We start from the raw sequence: 16,634 nt of genomic DNA on the forward strand, positions 1-16,634 counted from the left end.
ATAGAAATCCGTAGATAGTGAATGGTATGATGAACCACATGAAATGCTACCTAGTTAGCAGACTTGTTCCCCTATCTGAATATATAAAATGCATGAAAAGGAACTGGTTGATGAGATATTTGTCAAATATCTAGATGCTTAAGTTGCCCTCAAATTGATATTTGTAACACTGACTCTTGTAAACAAGATGGAATCCCTTGGCATAAAGGCTTTCCATCTTTTGGAGAAGGCCAACCATCATTTTGTTAATCCACTTAATGCCAATAGCTCATCATAAGAAATTATATATAAATAATATATTGCGAAAGAGGAGAGAGAAACAAGTTGACGGGAATGGTCATCCCTCAAGCAGCAAGAAATTCTCCTCTAGCAATCATTTTGCGATCTATATTATTAATGAGCTTACTTAAATTAATAAGTTTGAAATTAATCATTACCCCAAAAAAGGAGTTTGAAACAAATGAAAGATTACTATGTTTGTGATCGGAAATATGAGCAAGACAATGTTTAAGAGTGCTATCTTTGCCTAAGGATGGGGGAACCTTTGCCAATGTTTATGTGTAGACCTAAGACAACTTCAAACATAATTAAAAATTACTATTTAATTGGTGTTTGCGCATATTGGGCTCGAGAATGATATGTCAAGGTTAAGGTGCACCATGAAAGTAGGTTTATGCTAGAAGTGTATTACCAGTAACAAATGTTGTTTGCTTATGAGCAAATGACAAGCTAGGGTGCTAATTGCCATGCTTGGATGCATAGCAACAACCATTATGAATTGGATAAGATAATGAAGATTCTAATAATTTTTTCTGCTTTTATAAAATCAAAATTAAAAGAGACAAGCTAAATCTAAAACTAGAAGAGGAAATGCAACATGGTTAATAGTTATATCTTACTATTCGAGGTTTTTCTTCGATACGTTACTAGTATTCAAAGTTTACAATTCTTTCAAATATGCTCACTTGTTGAAAATATTATTTTTACAATTCTTGAAAAAAATTATTTTTTTCCTGAATTTGCTAAAATTTGTTAAATTCACAATTTAAAAGAGGGCGCACTCAAAAGATAAATTGAACTAGAATAGACTACTGATATTATTCCCACCTTCTATTACAGTAGAGTATGTTTGGTTGTCGTAAAGAAAGCATGAAAAAAAATAATTTTTTTGGAAAATTAATATTTCCAGCTGTTTGGACAATGAAAAAAATGGATTTCCAAATAGGGATTGAGAATATTTCAAGGATAAGTATTCTGTCGGGTTATCTAGGATAATACCTATCCCAAAAAAAAAACCTAGGATAATGGGATTTGTGTCCTCTTTTGGGTGCAGAAAGTGGGAGTCCCATGGCACCAGTACTACTATTCCAGATTTAATTCGGGGTTTGACTCGGCTAAAGAGTACAGAAAGGAGTCCCTCTGAGAGGAAAACAAATAACGGGAGTCGTCTCCATACTCGCCGAAGAGAGGACGATGACACCACGCGGAGGCATGTTGTGGTATGGGATATGTTAAGCGGTGCCCTATATAAATCATCGTAGATGGAGCTGTGGGATAAGAAGACAAATTAAGTTCGCCGCGCCGACAGAGGAGGTTGTTATGCGGCTTCACGCTCGTACTCTCGTCGACCTCCTCCCCAAGACCCAGCCGCAGCCCCCGCCCGCTGTTTCCACCCTCCTCTTCGAGCCCTCCTCCCGTTCCCTCGCCCTCATGCTCTCCGACTCCTCATGCCTCCTCTACCCCTCCTTCTCCCCCTTCTCTTCCCCTCCCCCTCCCACCGCCGTCCCTCCCGTCTCCACCGCCGCCTGCTTCCTCCGCCTCCTCCCCTCCCCCGCCGCCGCCGGCCACGTGATCTTCCTCGCCGCCTCCCCCCTCGCCTCCGGCTCCGCCGTCCAACTCCGCGCCTGGATCCTCCTCTCCTGCGACCTCTTCGCCCCCGCGCGCCTCAACTTCAAGAGCGATCGCGCCCGCTCCGCCCTCGCCCTCCCCCTCCCCCACGGCCTCTCCGTTCGCCTCGCCGCCTCCACCAACGTCTTCGTCCTCCACTCCCTCGCCGCCAACCAGATCTGGGTCTTCGTCGCCCGTCTGCCAGGCGACCCTGACGACGGCGGTGGCGGTCATCCGGCCGTCGATCTGATGAAGTGTGCGGTCGTTGACCTCGTGCTGCCGGTCTACTCGGTCGCTGTCTCGATGGGGTTTCTGCTTCTTGGGGAGATGGATGGGGTTAGGGTCTTCCCTCTGAGGCCCTTGATTAAGGGAGAAGGAAGGGTTGCGAGGCGTGGCGGTGTGGGGAAGAAAAGGCTCAGTGCAGTTAAGGGCATTGATTCAGTTGTGGATGCATGCAAGAAGGGTGTTTTAAACGGGGTGGTGGTTCCTCCGAGCTCTGCCAGGAGTGGTCCACCATCTCTTGCCGCTGGCAAGCTGCCGAGACCTGAGGCTGGTTGTTGCTGCAACGATAGAGGTGCTGAATTGGAAAGTGTAGTGGAAAAAGGGACAGCCGGAGATCGCGCTTCCTGTAAGTAATTTTTTCCCTTCATTTCATTCTGCTGGCTAGTTCGCATCAGAATCTAAGAAGAATTTGATCATAGTTTGCGATAGTCAGCATATTTAATAATTTTTGTCATCGAGCTGGAATTTGCATGCAGAGCAGCCCTAAATAATTACAGCAAGGACTGGAATCATTATTAAATCTTGCCATACAGTTCACCTGATGGACTCCTAGTATTGGAAACAAATGGATGAATCATTACTATGGTACAAATATACAAATATTATTTGATATAGCCAGTGGGGCTCTGCTCTGAGGTTGCACATCTCTCCTCAGCATTCGCTTTAGGAATGGGTCTCGTTTTGAACTCAGAAATGTGGTGGTGCTTCCGCTGTTATTCTCAAAAGGAAAAAGGAAAAGAAGAAACTACTAACATATATTGGGTACCTCATGAAATTGTGGACGTTGTCTTATGATTTTTTGGTGACTATGTGCTGTATGTTTTGTCATAGTTTTGCCTGCATAGGCTGTATTGACCTCAAATATATGGATTTATATTGATTGAGAAATTCTATGGGGCTAAGCCATGGTACTAGAGAAAGCTCTTCACCATATGGCACAAAGTGATTGGTGTGACGCAGGTGTTACAATATAAATAACCAACCCCTCATGACGTGGTCATGGAGCTTTTTTTTTTTTTTTTTTGCGTACTAAGGTTGGGCCACAAAACACTTCTCATATGCAACGAATAATACAATGAAAGCAGATAGAAGTTTTCAGTTCTAAAGTAAAATATCTTGCTTATTTGTCAAGCTTGGCATGCACATATTTCTTCTATCATTCTTAGAAACTATTTTGCCCTATATATGTACACATTTCTTGCACCATTTTTAGGATGTGATGTGGTCCTTTTTATGTTTATTACCAAATTTGCTCTAGCATATGTTAACGGTAAGCTACAGTGTTTAATCACTGAAGGGATACACTAAAACACCTTAAATAAATCTCAAAGCAAAAATGATAGAAGCAGCTTTTGTTCTCAATCGTGTGAGAAACTAAATCATCCTTTCTATCTTAAAAACCTTATGAGCTTATCTTCTTTGATATTTACACCAACATGCTTATAAAAAATACCACATCTTGATTGTCCTCTTCTAAAATAAAATGAGATTATCAAAATCGATCATTGATAATCTAGAGACAAACTCCAAATGATGAAGGCTTGAAAGTAATCCTAAACCCTTCTTGCAGTTGATATTTGAACAATGATTAGTGGACTTCGAGCCTTCAGCATACTACATATCAGTATGATTCATACTATATATGTCCATTTGATATAAACATTTCGGTTTAAACTTTTAATTATAATTCTAAATATAGGGAGATATTCACTTCATGATTTTAAAGGCTACTTAATGCAGTCATTTAACATGATAAGTCTGCAAGCCGAAATGCTTAGAAGGGATTTTAATAGCCAGTATGCAAATTCTTAATTTCCACACTTGCATGGCACAAAACTTTTACTTGCAAACTCATTTGTTGATCCTTCCATCTTCCTTTTAAAGTAATATTTTTCACGACTAACATATCGTATGAAGAACAATCATAAACAGAGATTTAAAATGCAGTCTCATGCTGATACTAGGCATGGGATCTATGTTGAGCTCTGCGCAAGTTCTAAATATTGCTTGGTATTAACTCGTACTGAATCATTTGCTAGTTACTTTCGACACCAAGCCTATGACTATTATACTTTTTTTTGGTTTTCCACAATTTAAAGATCAAGGTTAGCCGTACCTATGCGCACCACCCCATATCGGCCGTATGGTATTGGTACCGAATAAAGACTTGGTAAGGGGGCATACTGAGTCTCAGTCTGCCGAACTGGCTCCTTTATTGGGCATAGCAACACTGTACTAGGTTGGTACCTATGCAGGGTCCAGTATCGAGGCGACAAACATTGATTGGAGATGTGTGTTGATTAGGATAAGGCTATGAGTCAACATGTGGGTAAAACAAACCTTTTCTTGATACATATCTTTTAAGTATTCCATTTACTTAATATTTTACATATAAATAAGGAACTACACCCTATTTTAATTCGATATTTTTTTTTTGAAATTTAAATTCTATCAAAAGAAAAAGTTAATTTTCCAACTCAAGAACAAGTTTTAGATTTTGGGTTCGGGTCAGATTTGCTACTTTTAAATAATATAAATGCCTTAAATCTTAAAAGCTCTTTTTATTATATCCAAACAGCACTAAGACTTGAGACCTGGTAAGAGAAGTCTAATATCTTGGTCTCCATTTTTTTTTAATTAAATATAATGCCAATCAGCAGCCAACACTTTAACAAGCATTATACATAATTGTTTTCAAATCTTAGTTTTCCAAATTTTTTGCATCCATAATTTCATGAATGATTACTTCCATTTCAAACCAAGCGTTGTCAATAAACTTATGATAGCACAGTGTTAGAATGCTATATGGGCTTAAAGAACACACTATACAATATTCAATATGCATACATGCCTATATTCTTGATTGTATGATGAATGTTGGGGTTTAATTAATGCAAGAAATGGCTCTTAGCAGCCTAAGAAAAAGCTTAAAGTATCAAACTTAGAAATATCTGAAAAGTCCTGTGCTTTTGCCATTTGTACCATGCTATGCTATTGTGCTCATGCTCATGCCATGTTTTGGAATTGTGTGGCATGCAGCATGTCCATGCCTTGGTCGGCTTGGGCCATGAACACTTGAAGTTCTTGGTCTTAAATGTGGATTGGATTGTAGTCTCAGATGCAATTGAAAGAGTTATTATAAGGGAAAGATCAAATAAGAGGCATTTAATCATTTTGATTAGTGAATGCCCCATAATTTACATTAGAATGGACTTGAAGTCTAACTAGGGTTGTTAATCACAAACAGTCTCGGAGTTGTTGTGTTGAGAATACAAAATAAGGTTGTTTTACAAATGGGTAAAGATTTATTCAAGAAGAGTCTTATAGTTGACCTATTTGATCATAATTATTCTTGAAAACTTTCCAATTTTATCTCAAAATATAGAGATATGTGTTTTGCATGTAATATGATGGTGGTCGATGTTATTCATGGGATGGGGCTGGTATGAGCTGATAATTATAACACTGAACAATGTTTATATAGGAGTTTTGCAATTTACTATTTTCTTAAGCATTAGGGTACATTTGGATGTATCAAAATATCATGGATTTTATTTTTTGAAATTATTAATCATGTCTTTGTCATATGGGGTGTTTGGTTGTACGATGAAATCTTAAAAGGGTCCCATGATCACAAAATTGGAAATATCTACTTTTAGTAGATTTTTTTTCATTATCACATTTTCTCTCTTTTTTTACCTTTAATCTTTTCCATTTTTGAATCTCTCTATTTGACAACCAAACATCACCAAAAAAATCTTAATCTTTAAAATCTGAAAATTTCAAATTCATAAAAAGAAAAAAGAATCATGATTTTTAAAATCTAAAACCTCCAAACACAACCATAGTATGTTGGTGATGTCAGTAATAGAAGTTGTTAACAAGGTAGAGTTTGGGGCTCTAGGATGTTTATAGTGTTGGCGGCTAGAATGTTAGAAGCAAGGGGGCCTGGTATGCCCCACTTAAAAGTTTTAGTAGCGTCCCTCTCCAAAAATCTTGCTGACTCCCTTTTGCCTGAATTTTTTATCGTATGCCCTTAAAGTTATTGGTATTTCCCCTATTTCTGATGATATCTAAACGGTCCACAGTTTTCCCTGCTTTTGGCTAGATGTCTTCTCTACCCAGAGTCTGTCATAATTGGCCACTAAAAGGAGTTGGATTTCCATGAAATAAGATCCCAAAAGAAGCCCAGTAAAGTAGTTTTTTTGGTTCATTAATATTTGGATGTGCGATTTGATCGATCCCCTTAAGGATTCATCTTTCTTTAATCCAGGCGTCTCCATGATAGTTCCTCTTCTATATAAAAGGGAACCTTCTTCCTCTCTTTCAAAAGTCTCTTCTATTCAACCATCCCAGTTTATGGAAGAGATCAAGGCAAATGTCCACGGACTGAAACCATTTTAAACACTAAGATTTGGCACTTGACTTGGGAAGGAGTGGTATGGAGTGTAGTTGCAAGTGGAGGGATATACAATTGGTGGCAGTGGTCACTTTAAGGGATGAGCAAGTGGAGGGATATGATAATTGATGGCAGTAGTCTCTTCAAGGGATGAAATATTGCTTAGCATGTTGGATGTACGGGATCAATTCATATTCTTTCATATTTCTTCAATAACATGTCATTCTTGTCCTATATCAAAATTGTAAGATCAACATATATTTTCCTCCTTCAATTTACTAGTTTTTCCCCCTTAATAACTTCTTGAATCTAGAATTCTCGGTTCAGTCACACGAACACCCTCCTGATGGTTTAAACAAGTTTTAGTAGTTGCTGATAATGTTGTATTTTTTTTCATTGTGTATTCATAAAATTATGTTCTTTATAATTCTGGTGTTAGTTTAGTCTGAAAAAAGAAAGAAATCCTTATAGCAGAACATGCATTGATTGATGTACTCAATAAGAAACCTGTATTTAAGTATAGCAGGACAGAAACTGAAAATAATGTCATGCCCACCCACCCACCCCTGGGAAACTTGCTTATGCAGGATCCACCATAGACATGAAGGTTGGTTAACAACATCATTGGCAACTTTAATAATGTTGGACTGAGAGTGATAGGCAACAATATTGTTTGGAAGTCATTTTGGATATGTTATCATGGTTTCAGATTTTTTTTTACATATGAGCTTTAGGACCGATCTTGGTTCTTGTACATGAATCTAATGGTTGATATTTAATGCAATTTTGATTTGGTCATGAACAAGCAAATTACATGTGCAATGCATGAGAAAGATAATGTAAAAAAAATACATGGGGAATAGGGCACAGTCAACTAGAAAACCAAAGGTAAAAAACATGTAGTAACTCATTATTTACAGCCGTGCAAGTAGAAACGTCCTGAAAGTGAAACTGTCTTATTAAACATCATCCTTTTTGTTACTCTTCCTAGTAAAAGAAAAGACAAAAGGATGGCTTTACTCATGATATCTACAAATGTATTACGTAGGTCTAACAACCATAACGGAAACATATTGAGTTGAATCAAATCAAAGTCAAATACTCTTCAGATTAAATGAAATTTTGTCAGTTGTTTGGCTTGGTCAGATATGGTTCAACCTGGGCTGTTGCAGTTATCAAAAATTGAGCTGAACTTAGACTCATATTCAGCTGGACTTGTCAGAAATTCAGTCGAACTTTAGACCCTACCGATTCCAAGGCAAAGACCTATAATTGAGCTTGAGTCCAAGATAAACACATTTCTTCCAATTCGGATGGATAAGGATCTTGAAGAATTGGACCTCATTCTGATTTTACTCGAGGAAATCAATTCTATCAGCAAAAATTAATTATAGAAAGTATCCGACTCTAGCCTCTTGACGTGAGACCCAGTCCAAATCTTAATAGGAGTCTTGATTTGAGTGAATACTTGTCAGTTAATCTCAGATTTGATGCAAATACATGTTAGATTTCTGTTAAGATAGGCCTAAGTCAAACCAATCTATTTGCATCCTTATCCAATCAGACTTGAAGGGAATTGATTTCTGCCAACAAATACTGGTTAAAAAATTCAGGTCCAGGGACGTAAACTTAGAAAATGAAATGTAGAAAGAGAAAAAAGGACGAAATTATCATAAGTGAAAAAAACCCCATAAATTTGAAGTTAATGAAGTTTATAGAGAGCTAATAGTCCCAAAAGTTTAATAAAGTTAATAGAATACATAGAAGCTCAAATAAAAATGTAAAATTTTAAGAATAAAGTAAATCATAAATATAATAAAAATCTAACATCCAAATTTTTAAAGTTTTTAAATTGAAAAGGAATGCAAGCTAAAAATTTAACCAAAAATGCAGAAATGTTGAAAGAGTACATATGAGAATATTTATAACTCAGAATTGTACTTACTAGTGATACTTGCAATATATAACCAGTACTAGAGCAGAATTAGAAAAAGAAGAAAAGATCGATGCTTCTCCAAATTTGCAGTTTACTGCTTGCTGTTGATGTGCTTCAGACCCTTAATCTTGCTGTCCAGGATTATCGTAATTACTCCAATTTGCAGTTTACTGCTTGCTGTTGATGTGCTTCAGACCCTTAATCTTGCTGTCCAGGATTATCGTAATTACTCCAATAATTTTCCCTGTGCTCAGCTTCGTCAGTTTGCTGTCCAAGGAGTATGTTTCCTGCTTGTTGCTGTCCATGAAGAGTCTGATGGGTTTTAGATTTCAAAGCAAGCATGCGGATATCCCTGATTTCTTAAAGCATAAATGGGTCAGCAATGGTTCAAGAATTCATTTTTTTGGTGTCCTTAGTATTTTTGCATTGCTCTGACGCCTTGCAACTTTTATCACGTCATTGATTTCTTCCTTGATTTCCTCCATTTTCTTCTCGTAGCCGTCAATCCACTTTATCTTATCTCCTGAGTCTTTATATTTCATTTTGAAGAACCATTAGATTGATGGATTCCATCAACCGTGTGATTCTCTAGGGTTTTCTGCATGGTGTGAAATTTATATCATGTTTTTTAAGGCAGGTCATTTATTAATTGACAATATACTAAGACCTAAAAAGTTCTTAGTTCAGATTTACCATTTTGGCTCAATAAAATTTGGCAAAAAAAACTGTACAACCACTCAACAAATTGTAATCTGATTTTTGATGCACTGTTGTTTTTCCAAAAAGCTTCTTTTCATCTGTTCAATGGTGGCAAAATGATTTGACAAAGAACAACCAATGAGTTTTGTAGAACCATTCCAAGCATTAGCATAGTGAAGAGGTAGGTTAGGTTCTTAAAAGTAATTAGCCATGTCAATATGTATATCTCATACTAATCCATAAGGCTTAGTGTTTACTGGATACAAAATTGTCCAACATCTTGACCTGGCTAGTCTGCTCTGCTAGATATATGGTTGAGACAGCACAGTGTGATCTTCTAAGCCATGTTTCAATAATAATATATGCCATTTGAACATTATAGGCATTTCTCAATCTTTTATGAGTGAAAGGCATTCGATTTCAGTCTTGTACTTCCAAGTGAGCTTTATCTGTTCTTTCATATTTGTGCTCTCTTGGACAAAAAATGCATGATTGCTTATGGTTTCTACTCGAATAACTTTCTTATGAAAATATTGTGCTCAACACTGAACTCCATGGTAATTGAGTAATTTTCAATTAAAGGGCTGGTTGGAGGCCTACTGCTTGACCTGCATTGCAGGTCCAGCTAAGGATCGGAGCCAACCTGCTTGTTTGGAGGTCTGAAGTTGGACTGCAAGATGCAGATCAAGCTGTAGGGCCCCTGCAACTCAGCCTGTTTTTGCCGTAAATCAACCTGCAGCCAAATCAGCTGTGAGACAAGCTGTAGGCTCATGATATTAAGCCCTAGCCTTCATGCATCTTGCATTCTTGACTCCTCCACCCCCTACTCCCCCAACTTATCCATGCCCTTCGACATCCCCCTAATTCTCGACGCTTCCTATTCCGTGCACCCCTCCTTCGAGTGCTTCCACCATCAACCCCACCCTCCTACCACCATCTCCCTACTCTGGCCTCCTACCCCTAGTGCACACCCCCTTCACCGGCAAGAGAGGAGATGATGGTGTGGGAGTAGTGGGAGGCGGGCACATGACCCATCCCACAGCAATACCTAGGGGAAGCCCTGGTCGATGATGATGGCCATGGAGGCGTTTTGTTGGTCCACAAGTTCGTTGGGGCTAGGGTGCTGTCCACATCAACAGGATCCGGCTAACGGGGTAACCGCGATACCTCCTAGCTCTGGGACTAGAGCTGCAGTATTCCAGGGCTTGGGTTGTGGTGTGCGGTTTAGGAGTTCCAGGACTAGAGAAGGTGACAAGGAGGAGAGCTGAGGAAGAAAGAGGGGGAGAGAGAGATTGGAATGCCGCTGCGCCTTTTGCTCCTGAACCCTGTGGCTCAGTGCCTCTCGCTTGTGACCCCCTACTGACACCTGTAGTGATCTTGTGGCAACTCAATCCACTTGCAGCTCAAGTTGCATGCCACTTGATTTGCAGGTTGAGCTTCAGGGCTCCAAACAGCCCCAACGAGAAAATAGAATGGGTAGCTGCAGATAATATCCTTACTTTCAGTATGGTGAAATCTATTGCTAATATGGAACTCTAGTTTCCCTTTTAACCTATGATTTTATTATAAATGTTTTGTACGAGATAAAAGATTTCAGAATTCTACGGCTTGTCTGAATGAAATTATGCTGTTATTTTTCTATTAGCTCGCACCTTGTAACTGTTACTGATGGTTTCATTCAATTAATCTCTTTGTGCCGTATCATCTTACTTGCAGATAAGCTCAAGACTCTGAGACTGAGTCAAAATTCAAGTGATTACTCATTTTTTGTGGTGATGACTTGTTCTGGTGATGTCCAAAATTCTAAAAACGCTATGGGAGTTCTGGCATCAGCAAAAGCAGTCTCCATTCATGCACTGTCTCAGAAGAAGTTTTTGATCTTAGATTCTGCTGGGGATTTGCATGTTTTAAGCATGCATAGTACTGTCAAGGCACCAGAGGGCACTGCCCAGTGCCCTGTAACTCCCAAAGATGCTCATATGAACCATCTGGATCACACCATGAAAGTGCAAATGCTGGCTGTTCTTCCTGACATTTCTACAAGTATGCCTTAATTTTTGTGTCTGTGCATCTGTATTTCCATGCTTCATAGTTCATATTATATAATATACACTATCATTAATTTTACAGAGATGCAAGTTTTTTGGGTATCAGATGGTGGATATTCAGTGCATATGATGTCAATCGCTGATATTGAATGTCCTGTCAGTGAGAATGATAAGAATGAAAGCAAACAGAAGGCAGTTCAGATCTCAGGTCTTGCAAATCAATTTCATGATTAGTTAACATTTGTAAGCTGTTAGAAGCTATATTTTGATTATTGATCACTAGAAACATATTCTACATGTTTTTTTGATCATCATAGAACCAAAATCTCCTACTTGCATTATCTGGATAAGCAATATTACAGTACTGTTGCTGTGGACCTTTTATATTTGATGCTATAGAATATGAGCTCATGGAGCTGCTCTGTCTCAAATTGCAATCGTGGCTTTTGATAGAATCGGATCTTTGTATATTGTGATTTATCTTACCCAATTTAAGTGTTTTATGTCATCTCTTATATTCATGGAGTTCTCTTTATTAATCCATTAATGAAAACTTTTTTCTTCTATTGCATTTTCCTTCTAGCTATTGAAGCAATCTTTACGAGTGAAAAGATTCAGGACATTCTACCCCTTTCTGCAAATGCAGTTCTCATTCTTGGTCAAGGTAAGATGCATGTATCTACTTGTGCTCATCAGCAACTTGATTTGCCAACAACTTTGTCCTGCTTTCAGAATTCTTTTTCTAGATGTATGAACAGTCCCATTTTGCTAAAATTGTTTATGACAATTTGTTTAACAATTTTGGTTCTTGTCTGCAGGAAGCATATTTGCATATGCCACAGCTTGAGACTGTTGGCGGTTGATAAGTTATTGTGGTAAATTTCAATATTCCTATGATATTTTGTTGATTTAAATTTTGAAGTATACACAAAGATTTTCTTTACTAGTGGTACTAAGTCCTAATGGCATTGTTTTCCAATTATTACAAGCTAATATGGATGGTATGCCTGATAACATGATTTTCAGTTTACTGTTACACTTGTGCATCCTCTTGAAGTGAGGACAGAAATTCAATTATCCTTGTTAATACTATTTAATATTTATAGTTATACTAGTTATAATATGTCTGCAAGTGCACATGGCTGCTAAAGATTAGCTGCTAATGTGCCTTCCTTATGAAATTATTTAAGACATATTTGCTATATTACATTCTTAATCTAGATAAGCTTTAAAGTTTTACTGCATTCCGAAAACTAGTACGAATTTGGATTTTGGAGGTTGTGGGACTCCTATTACTCACAGAATCATGGGAATTGCAACTTATACTCCTTAAGAGACCAAAATTCTTAGAATCCCCTTTATAAAAGTTTAGCATGGTTCAAGTCTGGTGGAGAAATCTAGTTAGGGTCATCATGGGAATTGTAAAGTCGGGGTCGGGAAATATACCGCTTTTATATAATGCTAAGATTTTTTGAAAATTTCCTGCTTACATGCAATTGGCTTGATCAAGCTTAATATGTAAATACAAATTTTGTCTAAATATTATAATACATACAACTCCAAAGTATAAATATATATATTTAGTTATTATTTGTTAATAGAAAGATTTTGTTTGAATTTGTTCATTCTATATCGTCATTGATGTATTGGATTGTTTGAATTGATTAATGAGTATCTCTCATAAAATTGAGTTCTATGCACTAAACTTAGGTGAAATTATATGTATATATATGCCTATTTGTGTTTGCGTGCATGAGCAATGTGTAAGTGGGTCATGGGTGTACTGACATACATGTATGTCCACAAGTTTTCTGTGTGCATTAGTGTGTCTGCATACGGCGCATGCATGGTGCTAGTTTGGGTGCAGATGTGTGCATGTTGTGCATGTCTGTGTTGTCTAAATGCATGTGCGATTGCATGTGTGTGTCTGCTCTCTGTGCACTTGCACACGTGCGTACGCACATGCCTATGCTTGCGCGTATGCACACCCACACCCACGTGCACGTACACACACACACATGCATGCAGACAGATGCACATGCGCACACCCACCCGCAGACCTGCACGCGCGCACACACCCGACACACCTATGCACACACACACATGGGCATGCATGCCCACACACACCCACACCCACCCACATATGCACACACCCACACCCACGCATGCACACACCCACACACACACGTGCATATCTATATATGTATACACATGCAAATCTAGTATGTGCGAATGTATGCAAGTAGATATGCATGCAAGTAGGTCCAAAATATGCATCTGCATTACATAACGTGCTTGTGGTTAAATTGTACATTGATATGTACATATGTATGCACATAAAAGCCTAAAAAAGATTTCAGATACTTGCCAGTTCTTTGACAATTCCCCAAGCTGTTCATGAACAGCTTGATTATGGTTTCAAATTAATTGATCGAGCTTAGATTCAGAATTTAGGCTTGGACTACAATTGAACCAAGCTTGGCTTGATTATAATTTGAGCATGGCTTGAGCTTGGTTTTGCTACATATGTATCATATCATAGCAATCTGCAAAGTTTAATGTATAAAATATTGCAACATCTCCTGGCACATTCATATGAAAAGTGAATTGAAAATTTTACTGAGATACATACCATTTATGCTAATAATTCTTATGTTTTGCCTGAAAGAACCATCCCATCTATTATGGGGTATGTGCTTGTAGATATATAATATTTTATATGTATACACAGTCATGCATGTACGCACACATGTATATAGCCTAGAATTTTGAGTTTTATACTGTAAAGAGCAGCAAAAGTGAAGTTGCTGGCTTTCTTCGTTAATGAGTTAACAAAGATTTTCTTGACATTGTTGGTGAGTATAAAGATTTGATGTTGCGCAATGTGGATTTATCATGTCTATCAATTTGCCTCTACAACTATCCTGAGGTTTTAATTTGCGATAGTTCTTACTAAACTGGGTTCTCTTGTAACTGAAGGAAATCCATGCCAGGCCATCTTAGAACATAAAATTTGTTTACAGCCACTCCGTTGCTGTTCTGTTCCAATTTGGGTTAAGACAGGGTAAGCATATTTGAATTTCTAGAATGCGAAATCATTTTTGCCCCTTCCTTTACTGTATATGTCTTGATTATTCTGAATTTCAGTTGGCAGTCATGCAGCCTTGCTGATTAGGAGCATTCATTTTGTCAACCTGTCTTTGAAGTCATGAGCTACATTCATCTTTTACTTCAGTACAACCTCAAGTTTGACTTCAAAAAGGATCAACAAGAGCTGAAAGGTGTGATCATCTTTCTTCATTATGCATAGTAAGAAATTTTGTGTTATCTTGTTAATGAGTAAGCTATAAATTGTGCCATGCTACACATTTGTTAAAGTCACGAGTAACAATCGGACCAAACAACATTCAGGCAAAAAGAACAAAAACCAAGCAACTTTTTTGCTATCAGTCGTAGCAAGAAAAAGGAAAATAGCAAAGCATTTAAGATCACATGGATTATGATCATTGATTCAGAAATTTGACCATGATAACTATGATAAAAAATGTAAACCTAGAAAGCCAGCAAAGATTTTCACTTGAAACACTTCAAAATTAAGGGAAAAGAAGAAACTTAGGAGAAGGTGAAGAAGAATTGAAATAAGGAATTGCCTGCTCCCACCAAGAAGAGGACCTTTATGTAGCATTCCCGCTTTATGCTACCATCAGTTTGGTTTAGATGAAAGCCTAGGTCTCCCCGTCAATCATTGTTGAAAAGTCATTATTTGAAAGGATGTTGGCTAAGGTGGGATTCAGAGATTTGAGATATAAAGAGAGAGAGGGGGGTGGGGTTCAGTGACATTTAAGAGAGAGCAGGTGATTTCTGTGATAGAGAGTGAATTAGTGGTTTCTAGCTAGATATTAGATGGATTTTGGTTTAAAGATTGGCAGATTAGACAATTAGCCTCTTCATCTATATTGCATAATTGCCCATTTAGGCAGCATTATCTTTTAATAAACAGAATGATAATACGGGAATCATTTTTTGATGGATTGAATCTATTTGGCATATTCCTCTCATTTCATAATATAGTATCGATAATATATGTGCGCATGTGGATATGGATGACATAAGGTTGGTGCGTATGAAGTGGTGCCTTTGTTGACGGATAGGGTATAAGATAAATCTGTTGTCTTCCACATATAAGCTTATGCATTTTTAACGGATAGGGTATAAGATAAATCTGTTGGCTTCCATATAGAAGCTTATGCATTTTGGTTTACGCGTACAGCCTGTAAATTGTTAGCTCTACTGTCAATGGTCATATTTTTTTGGCTTGTTTAGCAGTAGATGAATGTTAAATCCTGACTGATAACTTTAGCTTTTAAGATTTAACTGATTCGTGTGCCTTATTTTGAATCAATCTCATGCAATTCTTTCCAAGTAAGTCATCATTTTTATCAAGGGTGAGGCTAAAAAGCTGGAATTGTCTTGAAAAAAATTCTACAGATAGGTGATTAGAGGGCATCATCTCGTACAAGTGATGCATTAAATATGCCAGAAATGCTGCATAAGGGAGGCTAAGAAAGCCACCTGGCATATGACTTCCCTTCTGAAAACTTATGTTCAATGTCTAAAATGCCATTCAAGTTTTTTATTGGTGATCTCATTGTTGGTAAACTGACCAAGCACCTTGCAATAATAATTTTTTTGATAATCAAATAGGATGTAATTAAATCATCAATTCCTTTTTGTGCCTTGTGACCAGGTGCAATTCGGTTCAGCATGCATGGAGTATGAGCACCCAGTTCAGTTTCAATTGACTAGCTGATTCCATGTTGAGAGGCATCCATGCTGTGGTTGTCATTTCCTTCAAGGAGCTTCTTCTTGTATTCCCCAGAGTTATGCATTCGCATGGAAGATCATGTTGGGTCAAGAGTCACGCTTGGGGTGTGTTATACATACCTAATTGGCATGTGGTGTTATACATATCGAATCGGCATGCATACATACCTAATCTGGCACTGTGATATTTAAAGCCAATTTATAGGGCTTTCTGAAACCAAAGCGAGGGAAGTATTTGGTTGTCACCAAACTATAAGATCACCAAGTTTCAGAAAGAAGGGCATCCGTCCAACTCCTAGGATGATGCAGATCGCTATTAAAATGTTCATTTCATGTTTGGAATATAGAGTAAGGAAAGCCTCAACATCTTGATAAATATTTTATTGGTATCATCAGATACTCTATTTTTATCCCCTTTTCTCCCGGGGTGAAATGGTGATACATGTTTGAGCTGCTCTATGTTTGATCTTAAGTTGGTGCAGTCAAAACAAGTTAGGTCCTATCCGTGCTTGGTGCAACAATCAATCAGGCTAATTGCACTGGCCCTTATCAGTGTTAA

At 37.8% G+C, this 16,634-nt stretch overlaps 1 protein-coding gene across 4 annotated transcripts; it reads left to right on the top strand.

Annotated features, from left to right (window-relative positions):
- The first annotated feature begins 1,309 nt into the window (after positions 1-1,309).
- On the top strand, positions 1,310-16,419 carry LOC103708211 (uncharacterized). 4 transcript variants are annotated; one of them, XM_039125719.3, is made up of 8 exons: positions 1,310-2,515; positions 10,920-11,246; positions 11,334-11,494; positions 11,835-11,915; positions 12,070-12,126; positions 14,231-14,315; positions 14,399-14,532; positions 15,999-16,419. In XM_039125719.3, the coding sequence occupies exons 1-3, from the start codon at positions 1,600-1,602 to the stop codon at positions 11,483-11,485; spliced, it is 1,395 nt and encodes a 464-aa protein (XP_038981647.2). In that variant the 5' UTR covers positions 1,310-1,599; the 3' UTR covers positions 11,486-11,494; positions 11,835-11,915; positions 12,070-12,126; positions 14,231-14,315; positions 14,399-14,532; positions 15,999-16,419. The 4 variants fall into 4 exon arrangements, with proteins under 4 accessions (XP_038981647.2, XP_088559704.1, XP_026660858.3 ...); XM_088703578.2 differs by having other exon boundaries at positions 14,406-14,532; XM_026805057.4 differs by having other exon boundaries at positions 1,320-2,515; positions 11,334-11,459.
- The last annotated feature ends 215 nt before the right edge of the window (positions 16,420-16,634 follow it).

The sequence above is a fragment of the Phoenix dactylifera genome, chromosome 1, assembly GCF_051530095.1.
Source record: "Phoenix dactylifera cultivar Ajwa chromosome 1, Ajwa_hap1_PhDact_Kaust_v1.1, whole genome shotgun sequence".
Classification (NCBI taxonomy): Eukaryota; Viridiplantae; Streptophyta; class Magnoliopsida; order Arecales; family Arecaceae; genus Phoenix; species Phoenix dactylifera.